The sequence below is a fragment of the Colletotrichum fioriniae genome, assembly GCF_027942845.1.
Source record: "Colletotrichum fioriniae strain IMI 355084 chromosome Unknown scaffold_8, whole genome shotgun sequence".
Taxonomy (NCBI): domain Eukaryota; kingdom Fungi; phylum Ascomycota; class Sordariomycetes; order Glomerellales; family Glomerellaceae; genus Colletotrichum; species Colletotrichum fioriniae.
In genome coordinates, this window is record NW_027076844.1 from 276056 (window position 1) to 294014 (window position 17959).

At 54.7% G+C, this 17959-nt stretch overlaps 4 protein-coding genes across 4 annotated transcripts; 1 reads left to right on the forward strand and 3 right to left on the reverse strand.

The window, feature by feature from the left end:
- Nucleotides 1-1877: 1877 nt before the first annotated feature.
- N0V96_006896 (uncharacterized protein) lies at nucleotides 1878-5266 on the reverse strand (the record flags this gene model as incomplete). Its single annotated transcript, XM_065757859.1, has 3 exons — nucleotides 1878-3811; nucleotides 4105-4612; nucleotides 4670-5266. The coding sequence occupies 3 exons, from the start codon at nucleotides 5264-5266 to the stop codon at nucleotides 1878-1880; spliced, it is 3039 nt and encodes a 1012-aa protein (XP_065613382.1).
- Nucleotides 5267-9143: 3877 nt separating this feature from the next.
- On the reverse strand, nucleotides 9144-11164 carry N0V96_006897 (uncharacterized protein; the record flags this gene model as incomplete). Its single annotated transcript, XM_053192366.2, has 3 exons — nucleotides 9144-9576; nucleotides 9638-10598; nucleotides 10897-11164. 3 exons carry the CDS (start codon nucleotides 11162-11164, stop codon nucleotides 9144-9146), a joined length of 1662 nt encoding a protein of 553 aa, XP_053050130.2.
- Nucleotides 11165-13779: 2615 nt separating this feature from the next.
- On the reverse strand, nucleotides 13780-14988 carry N0V96_006898 (uncharacterized protein; the record flags this gene model as incomplete). The annotated part of the gene is made up of 3 exons (XM_053192367.2): nucleotides 13780-13841; nucleotides 13924-14905; nucleotides 14980-14988. 3 exons carry the CDS (start codon nucleotides 14986-14988, stop codon nucleotides 13780-13782), a joined length of 1053 nt encoding a protein of 350 aa, XP_053050131.2.
- Nucleotides 14989-16551: 1563 nt separating this feature from the next.
- Nucleotides 16552-17864, forward strand: HIS5 (histidinol-phosphate transaminase; the record flags this gene model as incomplete). Its single annotated transcript, XM_053192368.1, has 2 exons — nucleotides 16552-16625; nucleotides 16688-17864. The coding sequence occupies 2 exons, from the start codon at nucleotides 16552-16554 to the stop codon at nucleotides 17862-17864; spliced, it is 1251 nt and encodes a 416-aa protein (XP_053050132.1).
- Between the last annotated feature and the right edge of the window lie 95 nt (nucleotides 17865-17959).

A 17959-nucleotide genomic window follows, 5' to 3' on the forward strand; every position in this document is an offset into this window, starting at 1 on the left:
AAAGAGCCTTGTTATCCGTTGCTCAGACGCCCAACTTCTTGATCCAGGACATCCCGAGCAAATCTCATAGCTAACGACCTGCCAGCACATCACTTATAGCCTCCAAAAATACGACAGAAGCGGCTACCCTGCCTCAAGCTAGTTCACCATACTTCTGCCGCCAGCAACGACCAGTCCACCGTTGCAAAAGAAGCTACGGCCATCAGACGAACCCATCTCTACCTGACATACCATTAAACACAGGCAAGCCACAAAATAACATCAGTCATACATAGCTTGCACCGGCCTTCCCTCCCCCCCGCGCCGGCTGTGAACTGGATCTGAACGCCCGGTCTTTGCGGCACGTGCTCCAGGCCAGGCTCTCAGTACCCTTCTCTACACGTGCCAAACGCTGGCACCGAGCCTGATAAGATGGAAGGGACCATGGTCTTTATTTTGTCACTTGACACACTTGGCATGTCTTTTCAAGTGACAAGTCAACACTAGAGCTATGCTTCTTCACAGACCACGTGTACCACCTTTTGTTATCTATCGTAATTGTCGCTGCTGTCGCCGCTGCTGCATCTATCCAGCCGAGAAAAAAAAAAGGGCTTCCCAAACCCCATGCGAGAATGTCTCGGTCAAAACACACACGAGGAAAAAAAACACTCAAACTGAAAGAGAGAGAAGAAAGAAAACCCTCCCCCATCGATATTCTCCATACCGCAAACAGTGACCCATCAGTCTCTTAGACAACGATATAAAAAGTAAACAGAGCATAACCTCTCCAAATCCACTTCTTACCGCAGCAACATGCCCTCCAAACCAGCAATATCCCAGTCTCCCCCTCTCTCTCCGTCTGTCCACTAGTCGTATCTGTGCCACAGCTTTCACATGTGAAAGAAAAACCACAACACCACCCACCATCCACCATCGTAGCATCGCACCGCCACACTTTGATGTGTGGTCCCCAAGCACAGACAGAACGACATGGGGCACGATGCGTAGTGTAGTGTACCTTGCAAAAAAAAAACGCCAAGAAAACCCAAAGCTGCTGCAGATGCAACATCAAGGACCCACGATGTTGCCAAAACGGGTCAAAAGAAAAAGGGGTTCGCCTTTTTCCTGATCCCCATAGGCATGGGGGGGTCAAACTCACAGACCACTGATAAGGGTAGCTTTGCACTTTTTGCAGCTACCTTACCTTACTTTCCAGATTGCAAAGGTAGATTGCCCAAAGGCTGATAATTAACATTGGAGAGGACACATTGCCAGTCACTCTGCAGCGTAGTGTGAATTGATTCATGGTATTGATGATTATCCCTTCATGACTTTGAATTTCTCTCCCAATGGTATTCCGATACTATCTGTACTTTGACAAAAAAACAGTCCTGTTCCTCCGACAAAACCTCCAAATTCCTCTCTGCTCTTGAGGGGGAAGGGGGAGAGAGAGGATTAAAAAAAAACAATCAAACAAATGGGGCCGACGGACATCCCTAGTTTCATAAAGGGCGGAGACGATAATCCGTCCGCTCTCGCCGTCGGGGTCTGGACAGTGCCCTTTCCTCAACTCCGATGCCATGAATAGTATGAATGGAATAATAAAAATCAGTAAACAGTCTAGAATGCCAATGCCATGCAATGGGTTGTGTTTCGAAAGGAAGAAGAAAAAGAATGCTCCTCCAGGCGTGGAGCAGGCCTACTTCCACAGATGCAAAAAGCCGCCATCTTGCCCTGTCATTCCGAATGTAGTGATGAAGGTGTGACAAGCATAGAGGCCTGGTACCCGTTGCAAGAACCAGAATGCAAAATGATCTAGATGCTCCGAATGCTCCTCTAATTTTGTTGTTTTTTGGGAACGCCAATGTGATCGTGAAAGAGGTCGAACAGGGTCCTGATTATCTCCTCCAGCCCCAGAAGCCTCCGACCGCGGGCGTGGGAGCTGCTGCTGCTGCTGCTGGGGCGGGCGTCGGCGTGGCAGGTTTGGCGGGCTCTACCGCTGCTCCCGTAAGACGACCAAAGACACCCATGGCGGCTGAGGCCGCCGTTCCTGCCGCCGTTGCCGCAGGTTGTGATTGTGATGCCTCTCCGGTCACGAGGCTGTATGCTTTTCTTAAGCTCTCAAGCTTCTGTTTCGTCTCTTCAGCCTCTTGCCTGGCGATGGCTTCGGAGGTCTTGGCCTGCACGAGCTCCAACAGTAACGCCTCGTGCTGGTCATCTGTCGGTGGCGGAGCCGGTACAGGAGGCGGCGCCTGTATAGCCAATGGTGGCGTCGAGTCGTGAGGCTTCGGCATTGATGAGGAACGCTTGCTGAATATCGATCCGGCCTGAGACGGAGTTGACTTGCTCCTACCAAGTTTCAACTCTCGCAAGCCGCTCGCACCACTTGCGGAACTCTTCCTCACAGGCGAATCACCATCGGGCTGAGTATTACTCTCCGCACCGGCGGCAGATGCCCGCGCTCTCATCGTGTGTATTTGCTTCTCCAGTCGCTGTTTGTCCTGGTGCAAGATGCGTGTATGCGAGTGAGATTCCCGCACTTGATCCTTGAGCGTTGTAATTTCTTGTTCTAGGTCGTGCATTTTTCGGTTGTAGTCCTGCGATTGTGATACCGCGCTGGCGAGTTGGTCCTTGAGCTGCTGCAATTCCTGTTGCATTTCCGATTTGGATTCGCCTCTGGACATCCTGCGTTCGACGCTGCCGCTGCCATGGCGCCCGAATCGTTCTTCGACATTATCGAGGAGTTGTGACAGATCACCTGGTGATGGGGTATCTTGCTCGCCTGTCTTGGCAGTGGACACATCTCCCTCGCCTCCCTCGCGTGCCTCATTTGCGGGGTCATCGATCGCCTTGAGAGTATCGACGCTCGCATCGGTACCAACAGAGTCGTTGCTGGCCTTCTTGCGCAGCCCGTCGAGTAGCGACCGGACAGCTTGCTTATCGTCCTCGCGCTGTTCCCGTTCCTTTTGGAGTTCGTTTGCGAGCGATGCATGGTTTCGTTGCAATTCGGTCAATGCAGTGAGGAGGTCTTCGATCTGGGTGTGCAATGCATTCTCCTTATTGTTCTTGCCGCCATTGAAGGCCTTGCCGCCGCTAGAGATGGGGGTCGATTCGCGGATGGATGCGCTGTCTGTGTTTGATGAATCTCGGGAGACGGTGGTGGCTTCGGTGGATGCAGAACTGAGAACGCTGACGGAGCTGGCTTCCATCGAATTGAGGGTGGAGGCCAGGCTCTGCTTCGATGTGCTCCTGCGCAGCATGCTCAAAGGCCGTGACGGAGCGGTGAGGCCCGGGCTGAGGGTGGAGGAGGACTTCGGGGAGATGATGGTGGAGGAAGCCCAAATGCGGCCGAGGAATCGGGAGGCTGCAGTGGTCACGTCGGAGGAACGCGCCGCATTAGCGCTAGCAATTTGCGCGTCTCTGTACCCCTGCTCCAACTGTAGCAATGTCTCTCTGGTGACAACGCCCGATAAACTGACAAAGTCCTGCACAAATTCATCTGCGTTGTAATGGTAGCAATCCCACAGACCCCTCGAAAGGAGAAGTTGCATGACATCCTCAAGCTCGGTGCACGCTAAAATCCGGGCCTGATTCTTCTGCATCAGGGATAGGGCGACCCGCATCAGGGTCTCCGGGGCCCCCTCGGCAAAGATGACATCGTAGATGCGAAACAGCATCGGCAGGGGACATGTAACAGCAAAAAAGCTGAGGAACCATTGTGAAACGTACGCCGGATCGACTTGCAGTTCCTCCAGATGGTTCGATACTGGTGTCATGTGCTCTCGAAGAAGCTCTCGAAATTGGTAGATGCGGACATGCAGCCCTGACAGGTCTGGCAGGAAACAGCTTCGCAGATCATATCGTTCCATCAATCTGCCCATCTCAATGTTAGCCTCAACGTTGCATTTGCATTTGCATCGAAACCTTGTTTTGCTTTTTCCCTCGGACCCCTTTTCCCAGGAAATCGGGTGAGGGGGGTCGGGCGGCCGGTCGGGTTTGCTTTTTGGGATTTTGACACGTACCGGACTAAAACACAAAATGCCTGTTTATCGGGCATGTGCATCAAGAGAGGGCCGACAAGAAACGCCAGCCCTTGACAGTAACCAATTTTCGTATCGTAGAGACTGAAGCATTTGAGCACCCGGCCGAGCATGCGTTGTCCATCACCCTCGGGGTCGCGAAACATGTCAACTCCAGGGAAACTCCGACCAAGGTCTTTGCCGATAATGGGCTCGTAAGGACTCGACTCGCCCGTGAATCGCTCGTACTGTTCCTCGAGTGCGGAATCTCTTGCGCCCGCCATGCTTTGCCATACGACGCCTCGTAGCGGAGGAGGGATGCCTTTGCGTATCTTGTTCGACAGAAGCGTTGGCAATCGAGCTGCCGTCTGTTGATAATCCTTGACCAATGCGGCGTAAAACTCGAGATCGGTCATTGGTGGCGGGGGGAGCATTGAGTATCGCAAGGCCGGTGGTGTTGGCCCGTGGACCATGTGTCGTAATTGTGCCATTGATGGCGGTCTCGGGCGATTGGAAGCGGCGACTTGCTCCACGGCTTGAACTTTGATGGTCTTGGGGTTCGTCGCTAGCTTATCGTTCTCCTGCTCTAGCATAGCCAGCAACATGGCTGTAGACTAGGAATTGTGAGCCTCGACAAAGTTGCTGTTGGGGTGACCACAGCATGCACTTACTCTGTCTGTATCCGCGTCCCTAGGTTCTTGTGCTTCGGATTTCTGCAGTTCGTCCCAGTTGACTTCTTCCTCGTCCTCTTCTTCTCCCTCTTCGTCCACCACGGGCCTCTTGAATTCTATGGGCGTCTCGAGTAGGGTTCCCCTAGCTGGGAGTGAAGTGATACGGTCTCCCTCTTCTTCAGCTTCGTCCTCGCAGTCCACGAGCTCGTCTTGGAGATTTCGAGTAGCGGTCGTAACGGGTAACGGTGTCGTAGGGTCACTCGGTGGCGTGTCGTCGGTCTCGTCCTCTGGCTGATCCTGGGCCTTGGCCTCTAGCGTCTCTGTCGGGAAGGGAAGCTTTTCAATCTTGACGGTACTAGGTCTTCTCCTCGGGGGTGAATCGGGGCCAACATTGGTGTCGAGGGTCAGAGTAGGCGGCTCGGAAAGCCTGACAGTGACCATGGAATCGTGGGCCAACATCTTGGGCGTCGTCTCCCGGTGGTCGTTGTCGTCTTGGTTGGCGGCGGCGGCGGCGGCGGCGGGTCTCGTGTCGGATTTGGCATGCGTCAGCTCGGTGTTGTGGTCGACCTCATCCCGTTGCTGCAGCGCCAGGTCCATGGCCAGGCCGCCCGACTGCTTGATTGGTGTTTTGGCAACGAGAAATCACAGTAGTGACTGGAATGTGGACTCGTCGAAGGTGATCCCACAGTATGCGTAGGACGGTCAACGACGACGAGTGCGCGCGGCCGTGGCCCTGTTTCCAAGACTCATAAAATCTCAGGCCAATCTCGTCTCTCGACAAGTTTCCCGAACTCGAGGCTCGATGTGGTTCAACGTTGTCGGTGGGCGGCTCGCGAGCCGAAGGACTGTCGTACCCAATGAATTGCGTACGGGGTAGGGGGGAGGAGGGCGAGCGGCAGGAGAATGAGTTGGAAAGCCACAGGCAATGCGGATGATCAGGGATGTGCACAAGGTTGGCAGCGGTAACACAGCAAGCAGAGAGAACAAGACTCGGTGCGGGTGGTGGTTGTGTCCAACAAAGTGACTGGCTGGCTGCTGCTTGCTGCAACGGCGGATGGGTGTGGCTTTGGGTCCCGAAATATCTCCTCCAACGGTTTCCTTGTTCAATGGAGAGCAAGGGGGTATCGAGTAACGAACGACACGGCAGCGCAGCAGCGGGAGGGGGGAGAAAACGGGTGGAATCCACAGATGGGCAGCCTCCTTGTACGAGCCGCGAGCGAGGTCGGGGGGAGGATGCTGAGTAGGTAAGCCTAGGAAAGCCGAGAGGGCAAAGGGCGAACTTTGAGAGTTTGAATAGGAACTGGAGGGAGAACCAGGAACTTGGAAGAATCAACCTGGAAGAATCAAGAAAGGATCGGACAGCGACAGAAGGGGATTGGGATTGGGCCTGCAGGCGCGTCAGTCAACTTGATCAAGTGCTCCTGTGGTTATGTCGTTTCATCGAGGGGCCAAGGACGCTGAAACGCTGGGGTGGGCGGCCCAGGGTAGGTGGATGCCGATGGATTGGCAACTGCAGCCTCTCGAATCTCCTGGGTAGCACCTTCAGTTTATTCTTGCAGAGTAGGGCAGCAGCAGGCAGCTGCTTCCTCTGTTGTCCGTAGGTAATTCCTTCACTTGCATCTTGAATTTACTACGGTACTACAGGCCCTGTGCCACCGGGAGACGTGAACTTGGGAAGGGGAGAAGCGGTAACTGAGAGACACGAGAGAGAGGCAGCCACAGCTGAGCAGTCAGGCAGTGGCAGTTCAGACGTTGCCAGGGCCAAAGAGTTCGCCTCTTCTAGCGTGAATAGCTTGGGAAGCTCGAGTGTGGTTTACCTAAGATCACCGCGGATACCAGGAGGCGTTTGTTTCCAAGCCCGGTCGATCCCCAAGGGAGTTGGTGGCGGTTTTTTTTTTTTTTTTGGTGGTGGTGGTGGTGGTGCAGCAGTGGTCTCATAGAGTAGTAAAAAGTCTTGGTCTGATGGATAGGCACATACGAAAGAATGCGGGATGTGCGACAGGGGGGACGACAGAGGGGTGATGATCAGATGAGATTGGGTTGCGTTGGCAATGGGGATTGGGCGAATCTCGACTGGTCTGGAATGAAGTGAGCGGTCAAAGGGGAGTCGGAACTTGGGAATCCGCCCTGCCCTGGGGAAAGGGAACTACGGATAGATCATAGAGCCCTGCTGTGGCATGTTCTTTCCACTTGCATGCTTCTCTTTCGTCGTTTGAGTATGGAATTCAATGGCCAAATCACAGGGCGGGCCTGAGAGAAAGGGAGCCTGCAAACAAGATTCTATGCGTATACGAAATATGCCTACGAACGAGCATTGCCTAAAACGCAGTTAGGCAGGCTCGGATGCCATTGAGGGAGTTGACAAACGGCGCGATGCCCGGGTAAGAAGCGTTTAATTGATGACAGCGTTTTCATATGAGCCGGATGGCAAGAGAGGGGAACTCAATTTCCCAAGGGGCGGGCACCGGGGGGTAAGGGTTCACAAACGAAAAACCGCGAATCCCACGCGCTCATTCGCCCTCCTGTCTGACGTGTAACCCGGGAATTGTTTACATCACTTCCTCACTCGTCACTCGCTTATCCCGTACCTTAGTTGATCATGAACACATCAATCGTACGAAGTATGGCAATTCCTACCAACAAACCCCCTATTTCTAGCATCAACGGTCAAAGGGTATCAACACCACCAACGAAACAAAGGACCAATAGCTACTTATCTATCCATGGCTGGCCAGACCAACAAAATCCAACAAATCATCTCGAAAGCTCGGACGAAATTAGCAGCAAAAAAGGCACGCGTGAAAAAAGCAGCCACTTTCTGCACGGTACGGGACCGCTAGCATCCGTCAACGATCCAATCACGGGCCATGGCCCACCTCCTGCAGCGACCTGCACAGAAACAAGCTTCCACGCGTGCTGCACGACGGCAGGCACATTTCCATGACCTTCCCATCCCACCACATCCTCATCTGCACCAAGGCTCCAGGCTCGACAAACGCTGGAATTAAACACGCCGGCGGGGAGCGTGGGAGGGTCCACTCTGGTCATCATTTCGTGGATTTTTTTTTGTTTCCCTTCAGTCCTCCCATTTGCCGGGTATTACCGAGTACCCAACCACATCCACAAACGCCCAGCCCAACGAGCGGTCCAAGGGGTCCTCGGCTTCAGCCTTCATACTCCTGTGACTTCACAGTATCCGCAAACCTGTTGGATATCCATAAATATGATTCACGAATGATGTATCCGTACTCTGTAGTCAAATCAAGTTACGAATACTCCTTAGTCCGTACACACAACATGCACCTAAACGCCTATCTAGAGACTCTAACTAGGAAAGTATCATGACTACACACATCTCCGCAATTACTACCTACTTTTCATTACCACCATCATAGGACATACTTGCACTTACAAATTCCATGTACACACATACACTACGGCCCAGATCCTGTAGCTTCCATCCAGAAACCCGCATATCCCAAATCCTTTTCATAACGATGGGACAAGGGGGGGCAGTAGCACTGCTTCAGCCCACGGCCCTTTGAAATACCCACAGACGTGTGAAAGTATGCCACTCACTCGGGACAGACAGCCAAATATGAAAGAGAAAAAAAAGAGAAAAAAAACCCTGCTGCCGGAACGGGAGATTGAGAGGTCCTCCTTACGCCACCTACCTGTCGTCCTTGCGCGAGCCCCAAGCGCACCTCTCTGTACATAGTACGGAGATATAATATGGATAAAATTCGGATGTGAAAAGTTCTGTACCGGGAGATAAACGTATATATAAGATACATCTTTCATTACGATGTTTGTCCTGACACGCTCGTGGATGTCGACTGCGTTTGAAAACAATTTGATGCTCTGAGGACATGTGCCATTCTGTCAACAATTCTCGTCCGCAAATGACTTAATCGTGTTGTGCTAGATAATGCCTGCAAAGCCACAATAAAACGCATAGCATGGCACGGTCGTCGACGAAGCTGTCTCGGTATCGGTTGTCACCGGCCCGAGTCAAAACATATCCGATCCTGGGGTCGCGAGGATCCAACGAGCACATACAACAGTGACAATTGACAAGAGAACACAGCGCTTGCGCTTTGCAATTATCCAATCTTCAATTCGTCTCATCCACCTCTTTCGAGCCAATGTGCTTCCCCCATGCCAACCTATATAACACACAGTATGCCGCAACTCCATCGGCTCCAAAGAGTATAGTCTATGCAAACTTGGCTGACGGCCTCCTCTAAATCCATCAAACGCCTCGCAATTGCACCTAGTACAGCTCCAAACTCAACAAAGTTTGTAGCGGAAATCTCCAGCTGCGGCTCTCCAACGTACAGGGTGCCGGCGGGAGAGTCCGCCACCCGCGCGAAAACTGTGACTTTTTTTCGTTTTATACATGCCCCTAGGGTCCTAAACGCCGCCATGTTACTCAATCGCCGAGGCCGATCCACGTAGCTTCCCCACGTCTTGATCATGATAGAGACATGCCCTGCTGCTGATGTGCTCCGGGCATGTTCTGCATTTGCATGGGCCGTTGAGCTTGAGCCATGGCGGGGCTCGCGTGGTGGCTCGGCGGCCGCTGACCTTGTCCCTGCTGCCCCGGTTGACCCTGAGGGCGGCCCGCGGCCTGGAACGGTGGCTCCTTCTTTGGGTCCGCATTTGGAAACAGCGCTTGAAGTTTTCTGTACAGCTCAGATAGGTATTTGGATCGTTCCTCGCGGTCTGTCATCGGATCAGGGTTGTTCTCGGGAATGTCGCCTGGCGGCGTTGAATTTCGAATCTTGAGCGCCATGTTCAGTGGCGGGGAGGACAGGTAAGCGGGCGATGGGGGAACCTGGACGTTTCCCTTGCGGTCGGCTAAAGCGGCTAGGTATGCGAGATTCGCTTGAAGTCGTCGCATACAACTGTGAAGAAACCTGTCAGTATTGCTTTGTCTTCCACCTCATGTCTGTCTCAGTGACTCACTGGCTGTAGTCCTGCTGAACCGACCCTTCTTCTTGGGTCGGTTTCCTCGCCTGATCTCCTTCTCCAGGTGTCTCTTTCTTTAACTCGCTCAGCGTGTGTTGCAACTGCATCGACTCGAACAACAGCTCTTGATTGATCTCCAACAGCAGTGAAAACCTCTCCTGTTCGCGGGACTCGCTGCCGGGACTGAGGGGCGTCGATATCGAAGATGTGCCGTTGGCAGTCGCGTTCTGGTTATGTTGAGGAAATGTCGGGGTCTGGGGGGTCGTCACGGACGCGATGGAAGCCGAGTGCTGGTGCGCTGAAGCCGCAGGAGTCTGGCCATGTGACTGAGGTTGCGATGTCGGATAGTGCTGCTGTTGTTGTTGCTGATGTTGCGCATGTTGTTGTTGAGGCTGGTTTTGTTGATGTTGTTGCTGCTGCGATTGCTGCTGCTGCTGCTGCTGCTGCTGGGCGTGTTGCTGCTGCTGCTGTTGATGTTGAGCTTGCTGTTGCTGATGTTGTTGATGCTGATTTTGCGATTGCGGCGGCTGCTGTTGCTGACCCTGCTGTTGCTGGTGATGTTGTTGATTTTGCTGATGTTGTTGCTGAGGGTTTTGAGGATGTTGAGGTTGATGCTGATGCTGTTGTTGTTGCTGTTGCTGCATCGCATTGTTTGGAGAGCCTTGTCCACCTTGCGCGGCGCTCATCGGCCTCTGAGGTGTCGAGCCCAACTGCATGCCGCCTTGATTTCCATGGTTTCCTTGCCCCTGCCCTTGCTGCTGCTGTTGTTGTTGCTGCTGCTGATGTGCCTGCTGCGCTTGCATGCGCTGCTGCATCATCATCTGCTGCTGCTGATGAGGTGTCATGCCCGCCGCGTTCATCGGGAAGCCTTGCATTCCTCCAAAGTTTGGATGTTGGCCGCCCGGCGCGGGCATGTTGCCGCCGTATGGATTGCCCTGGTAAGGGTTTTGGAAGGCCACTGGTAGAGACATTGATGTTAGCAAACGCGTGTTCCCGTGGATAGATGCTGGAAGATGATGCGGTGCCATGTCGTTTGGCGGGTGTGGGTTGACGACGATGATGATGACGATTGTGAAGGAGTGACTGCAAGACAGACGCGCTCTCGTGGCACCACAATCTTTGTCTCGATCATCGACGGGCAACACATGCTGCCACGGGGCAGCATCAGAGGGCGTGACGCAGATACGAGACTCTCTGGCCGTTGACAGACGTGGACACACACGGGGAGAGACAGGGCAAGGAAGGGGGCAGCTTACTTTGACCATTGGCAGCCATGTGTGGCATGCCGGCGTTCTGCATCATGCCTGCAGGACCAGCGCCCGGCATCATGGCGGGATTGGGACCGCCGACGAAGCCGGGCTGGCCTCCGGGCATACCAGCGAATTGATTAGGGTTGTACATCATCTGCTGGCCCGGTTGGGTTGGGACAGAGCCTGGCTGCATGTGAGGGTTCTGGTTTGGAGGTGGGGCGCCGGTGTTGAAGTTCGGAGGGACATTGGAGAAGCCGTAGCCGGGAGCGTACATGGCTGGGACGGGATGGGATAGGATGGGCGCGGAGCTATTATTATTATTGTGGTTTTGGGGGGACGGGGCTTGACGCGACGGTCCCAAGGAACAGGTCGAACGGGGGGTCCCAGGGGGCCTAGTCGAGAAGAGCGTGTGAGCGTGTACGGATAGGGTACTGTAGCAATAGACTCGGGCTTGCGACTCGGTCAGACACGGGCTGGCTGGCTGGCTGGTTCGCTTGTTGTCTCGCGCTTGGCTGGGCTGGACTGGGTTGGCCTAAACTAGGCGGAGGAGGTAAGGCAGAGGCGCGGCCGCAGCGAACGGGCGACGTTTCGTCGAGTCGACGGCAACAAGAGAGTGCGTGGAGTGAGGCGAGGTGGCCCTGGCCTGTCCGGGCCGCAGGTTTGTTAGACTGGCGGGATGACTGGCTCGTTTGCTTGCTGCTTGACGTGCGTGATGGGCGGTGGGGGACAGGGGTTGTACCGTCCGGCGTCAATAGGCTGGGCTGTCTCTCAGATAGACTGTGACCGAACTGACAGCCAAACTCTTTGGCCTATGAGCGAATTGAATACCGTAGGCTTGCGGCTTGCCAGTGATGGATGTATTTCGTATTAAGGTACGGAGTACAACCATGCATACGGAAAAAATCCAATAGTTCCTTTCTTTGCACTCGGAGGTACCTGGCTGTTTGGTAAGGCGTACGGTGTAAGGTACTCGGGGGCTGGGATGAGGCCGGCCCTGTTTGTCTCGGTCTCGTCCGTACTCGTCCACTACCTTAGGTATACCTCTCAGCAGGTACAGTAAGTAAAGGGAAGTAGAGCACACGGGGGTGTGAGAAGTGTAGAAATCAGGGGTCCAAAGTGAATGAGATGGGTACGGTGAGAAAGGGTGAAGGGCTAGGTACGGGTAACGGGTGGGAGATGACGTGGAGGGATGGGGCGCCAGATGAAAGGTTGCCAGTAAGAGATGAGGCAGGAAGGGATTGTGAGAAGCGTATCCGTAATTGCTCAGGGATTGGCGATCTCCAATCTGGTAAAGAAAGAGCCAAGGAGCGTCCAAAAAAGTGCCACAGCGCGGGCCGGTGAGACAAGACTAGAGCAAGCAGATGGCAATCGGGTGGTGGTCTGGCGCCGGGCTGCCACTTGAATCAGGAACGATGCCGAACTGGATAAGGTATCCGTAAGGTAGGCAAGCTGGCAAGGTCCCACGCGGTAGGTACCTTTCAGGAAGTAAAGGTGAGATAGAATGATACGCGGAGTGGAAGGGTGGGTGGCTGGTGCAAGACGGCACGGTAGGGTGCGGTTGGAAGCGAAGGGACAGGACGCAAAGCAACCCTTTGCGTACGTTTGACACGACGATAGGACGACAGGGCGACAGGACGACAAAAAGGACCTGAGATGCGGCCTTGGTGTGAGTGACGGTGGGCGTGGAGCATCAAGCGGATAGAGGTAAGGTAAGGTACGGATAGAGAGGCCAGGCGTGGAACGGCACGGCACGGTATCGGTGTGTCGGTGTGCGGTATGGTGAGATGAGGTGAGGTTAGGTGTGATGAGGTGAGAGCGGGTGTGGCGGCGCGGCGGGAACCTTGTCTAGAGTTCCAGTCCAGTTGCGGTCCGGCGATTAATATTGTCTGGGTGTGTGTGAGAAATGAGGGAGCCGCGTGTGTGAGGGAGCGAGCGAGCGAGATATCGGCGGTGTCGGTGTGTCGTGTTGTGTGTGAGGTGTCAGCCAGGCATTCGTAGGCAGGAGAGACGTGGAAAGGCAGAAACAGAATTTTCCTGCGTTCCTTTTCCACATGGGCCCTGGGGGGGGAGCTTGAGAAACGGCGGGGCGTTCTGGGAAGGGGGGCACGGAGGGGGAGGGAGGGGGCCACGCGCCGGGGTCTTTGAAACCTGCGAACTTGCGCTTGGAACCTGCCCGGAAGATGCGCAAGGTGGCCAGTACGTACCTCGGGACGTCAATCGAGCAGTGGAAGAGCCGAGGCGGAGCTGCCTTTTAATTGGACTACCTCTGAGACCCACTTTCGCCGTGACAGGGGTGTGCCTGCAGCCGGCAAGGGTCATGTCTCCCCTCCCCTTCCTCGAACTTCTCAAGAATAATGGAAGGCACGATTCAAGTAAATAATACCTAGGTATCCGTACCGATTCCTGTACCTTTGTTGATGCGTAAGAACCTGATTATCAGAAAGCGTTTATTCTACAAATAAGAGACTAGTACTTTCTCAAAGTCGGTTGGGAGGCTTGAGAAATGCTTTGAGGTGATGTGATACCTATGGCACCTCTGACTACGTGTCCGTGTAGTGTAGAGACCAGGAAGGCCGCTGCCGCTAGACGGAGCACCTCGCATGGTCTGGCATCGCAGTACGGAGTACCTGCTCGAGGTATTTTATTCACCGAAAGCTACGTTGACGCCCTGATACCAGGTCAAGGCCCAGGACAGATGGTGCTTCCTACAGTTTCCTCGGCTTCCTTGTAGTGCTTGTATTTCCTACCAGGCTGACTCTTGTTCCCTCAAGACGCCCATTATACGCTTCATTCCAATATCCCATTGATCTAGCCTCCAACATTATCACCAACCCATGGATTCCTCAAGCACGAACCCCATCCAACAGTAGCTCACCGGATACGAGGCCCTCACGACGTATATGTTGTGCCGTACGTCGAGTTGCCGTACACAACGTCAATAAAGTTCTGCGCTATAATCTCGTCTTTCGATTTCACTTACGTTAGCCCAATATCCACACAAAAAGAAGAGCCCGCTAAGCAATCTAAACTTACCTGCACGTTCCGAAGGATGTAACTCGTCATACCATAGAAAGCTAGACTTGGCCTCCGACGAGTCGACGCAGGCCCTCGTCACCGCATCACAGGTACGGTACGGCGCCGTCACGTTCGCAGGCGACGACAGGTAACTCGAAGGGTCGGCGTGGACGTCCCGCAGCAAAGAGTGCACATCAAAGATGGAAAAGCTCGCCCCAGGCCAGCGCTTCTTGACGAGCAGGTGGAACGGTGCGCCATAGTCAAACATGGTGTTAACGTTCGTGCTGTACTCAAGCATCTTGAACTCCGTCTCCGTCGTGTTGTACGCCGTCTTATTGGTCCAGAACTGGCTGTCCCCGAACCCGCTCTTCCCCGGTCCCGTCGCGGCGTATAGCGGCGACTGCTCCAGCGGCGCAATGTTCAAAAGGACAAAGTGACGCCCACCCGTCTCGTAGACGTTGTCGAAGACCTCCCAGATGCAGTCCACGTAGCTGGAGATGGTCGTGCCCGCGGCGTTGGTGTCGGTGAGGAACGCGCCGTAGCCCAGGTCGTTTGTGCCAATCCAGAGCGCGTAGACCGTGTTGTCCGCCTTTCTGTTCGGGTAGAGCGTCTCGAAGGCCGTGTCGGCCTTGTACGCCGGTATCTCGTAGTCGAGTACGGAGGGGAACGGCTGCTTAATGGCTGCAAAGTCACGCGATATGATCTTGTTGGAGCAGGTGGCGCCGCTGACGGCGTAGCCGTAGTAGTTTGCTCCCGTCGAATTGGCGGCGATCCGGCCCCAGGCGTAGCCACCGCTCGCGGTCGAGTTGCTCGGTGGTAGCAGAGTGCCGGCCGGGGGAGCCGTGCCGTTATTGTTGATGAAGTACGAGAGCCGGCCTTCGTCGGTGTAACTGTCGCCGAAAGCCACCAGGTTCTCAAACTTTTTGAGACCACATTGGGAGGCCGTGGCCACCGAGGCCAGGGCCGCGACGAGGAGCGGGAGCATCACGTCAGTAAGAGACTTGCAAGACGAAAACACTCAGCCGGACAGACAATATGGGAATGCCAGGAAGGGAAGCGGAGACCAGGACTGACAAGCACCATGGCATAGATATCAGGGGATTGGCGTTCATATACCATAGCTAGATCCCATAGCCTCGTATCCTTGCGTCATGATGGGCCATAAGTCCTTTCATCCGGGACACTAGAATCGGGAGGGGCGGGGGAAGCTCGACCGATTCAGAGACGGACGAAGAATGGCCGCCTATGAAATAGGCCGGATCGTAGATAGTAGGAGCTTCCCCCTCTCCCGCCCTGTACGCGGGAGAGCGGTGACGAACCCGCATGATGCGGAGTTCGGTAGAAGAGATACCAAATATCTGTAATTTCCCCAGATCTTGACAAGGGATGGAGGCCACGATCATGGATGAGGGGTAAGTTGGGGAAAACATATCCTCGAGCTCCATAGCCGTCACATCGGTCCAGCACTAGCTTGATTCTGTCGAGCTGCCGGCGTGAGAGCTACGGCCGGCAGGTGAGGCACGACGTTGGAAATCCTTCTTGATCCTTGGAGAATGGGTCGGGGAGCTGTTCGGCTCATTCGTCATGCAAACTAGGAATTCTAGGCTGTGCGGGGTTTCCTGTTTGTTTCTCTGCTGACTACTGACATGGACATCCGACATTGCCGTACTTCAAAGAAAAAAAGCTGGCTTGGAATTGGACCAGACCCGTGGTGTTGGCGTGCTCGTTCATATTCAGCCTGAATGCAGGTGATGGCAGTTGACCCGCGACCCCGGGCCAGGAGCGGGGCATAAGTCCGGGTCGGCGAGCGGCAAGATCTTTGTTGCAATGCGTGCTCATCTACCTAGTGATCTTGGGCCTCGAAAGGCCAATTGGGTCAAAACACTGAGACTCAGCTGTATGAGTATGGTGAAGATACCTGAATGTTGCCCGTTGAAGACGAGGACGAAGATGACTTGGGGATTCGAATAAGCTTTTGGACCAGCCTAGGAGCATGCTTCAGCTTACATTCATCCAGCTGCAGATTTGCGTGAGGAGGAGAATCTAAGTGCTTATTCCGTATGCAGCTCGTTTGATATCAGAATTGCGGCTCTGTGGAAAGCCTGGAATTATAAAATGTATGACGAATCAGTACTCAGTTAAAGGTCGTCAGCGAACATTGAATTGCGGCTTGAAATCATCAATCGGCTTCATCACTTCAGATTTTGTCTTCATGTCCAAACATTGGAATTGAGCCGATGCCGAGCTTGACGGCTTCGGAGTGCCTGTTTTTGAGCCGAAATTGAAACAGGTCGAGATGGGTATTTCTACAGCTTTCTCACGCAAGAGTAGCCCGATCTGCGCTAAGGCCTGTACGTATCAGAGAAAACGATTTTTTCGGATGAGTGACAGAGGCAACACATCAAATTCCCATTGGCCAATTGCCGGTTTTCATGACCCGCTTAGGCCCGGGCAGGTGCCGACGTACGCTCCGGGGTCGGCGGGCCCAGCTGTCGGGATCCAGTTTACAGTGGCCGAGAGTTGACTCAACCCGACGTCGACGACGGTCGTGCTCAAGTGAGAGAGATTGGCGATATAAGGATTCACTCCGCTTCAGTATCCTCACAACATCTGATCAGAATACACTCTCCAGATACCCAAGCCCAAATGTCACCTTTTAACCTCGAAACGTGTGCGCGCCCGAATATTCTGGCCCTCGAGCCATATCGCTGCGCAAGAGAGTAAGTTTTTCACTCACACAAGACTCTCATGAGCATTCGTCGTCTCTAACACCACTCCTCAGCGACTACAAAGATGACGGAACAAACGTCCTCCTCGACGCAAACGAAAACGCCTACGGGCCCTCGCTGCAATCCGACTTCGAAGCCGGCAACCTGGGCATCGACTTCCAAGGGCTGAACCGCTACCCTGACCCTCACCAGCCGGAACTCAAGCAGCTCCTCTGCCGCCTGCGCAACACCCACACCCACACGAGCCAGGACCTCACCCCCGCGAACCTCTTTGTCGGCGTCGGCAGCGACGAGGCCATTGACGCCCTGCTGCGCTGCTTCTGCGCGCCCGGCAAGGATCGCATCCTGACGTGCCCGCCCACCTACGGCATGTACTCCGTCTCTGCGCAGATCAACGACGTGAGCATCGTCAAGGTCCCGCTCAAGGCCGCGCCCGAATTCGGCATGGACACAGATGGCATCCTCGCCGCGCTGAGCGAGCCGGACAACAACATCAAGCTCGTGTACCTCTGCACACCCGGGAACCCGACCGGCTCCGTTTTAGCAAAGGAGGACGTCCAGCGGGTCCTAGAACACCCGACGTGGAACGGCATCGTCGTCCTCGACGAGGCCTACATCGACTTCGCGCCCGAGGGCAGCTCCATGGCCGAGTGGGTGCTCGAGTGGCCCAACCTCGTCGTGATGCAGACCCTCTCCAAGGCGTTCGGCATGGCGGGCATCCGCCTCGGCGCCGCCTTCGCTTCCCCCCCCGTCGCGCGTCTGCTCAACGCCATGAAGGCGCCGTACAACATCTCCACGCCGACCAGCGCGCTCGCGCAGTACGCCGTCTCCGATAAGGGGCTGGCCGTGATGCGGGACAACCGCGCCAAGATCCTGACGCAGCGGGATCGTATTAATGCCGAGCTTCCCAAGGTGCCGGGTGTCGGCAGGTTGCGCGGCGGCACGGAGAGTAACTTTTTGCTGTACGAGATGTTGGATGCTGCGGGCCAGCCGGACAACGTCACGGCGTTGGCCGTGTACGAGCGTCTTGCGGAGAACAAGGGCGTTGTGGTACGGTTCCGCGGTAAGGAGCACGGCTGCCTTGGGTGTTTGAGAATTACGATCGGTACCGAGGACGAGGTCACGAGGTTCCTTGCTTCCATTGCCAAAGTCCTGGCCGAGGTGCGCGGTGCTGGGCGGCAGCCGGACGAGGAGAAGAAGGAGGCGGCCGCGAACGGGGTGGTTGCATAGATCGGGACAGTTCATAACGAGGCATTTGATAGATGATGGAAAGACGGCCAAACAAAAGTGTTTTTTATAGCATGGAACGTATTCGGTCGGGGCGA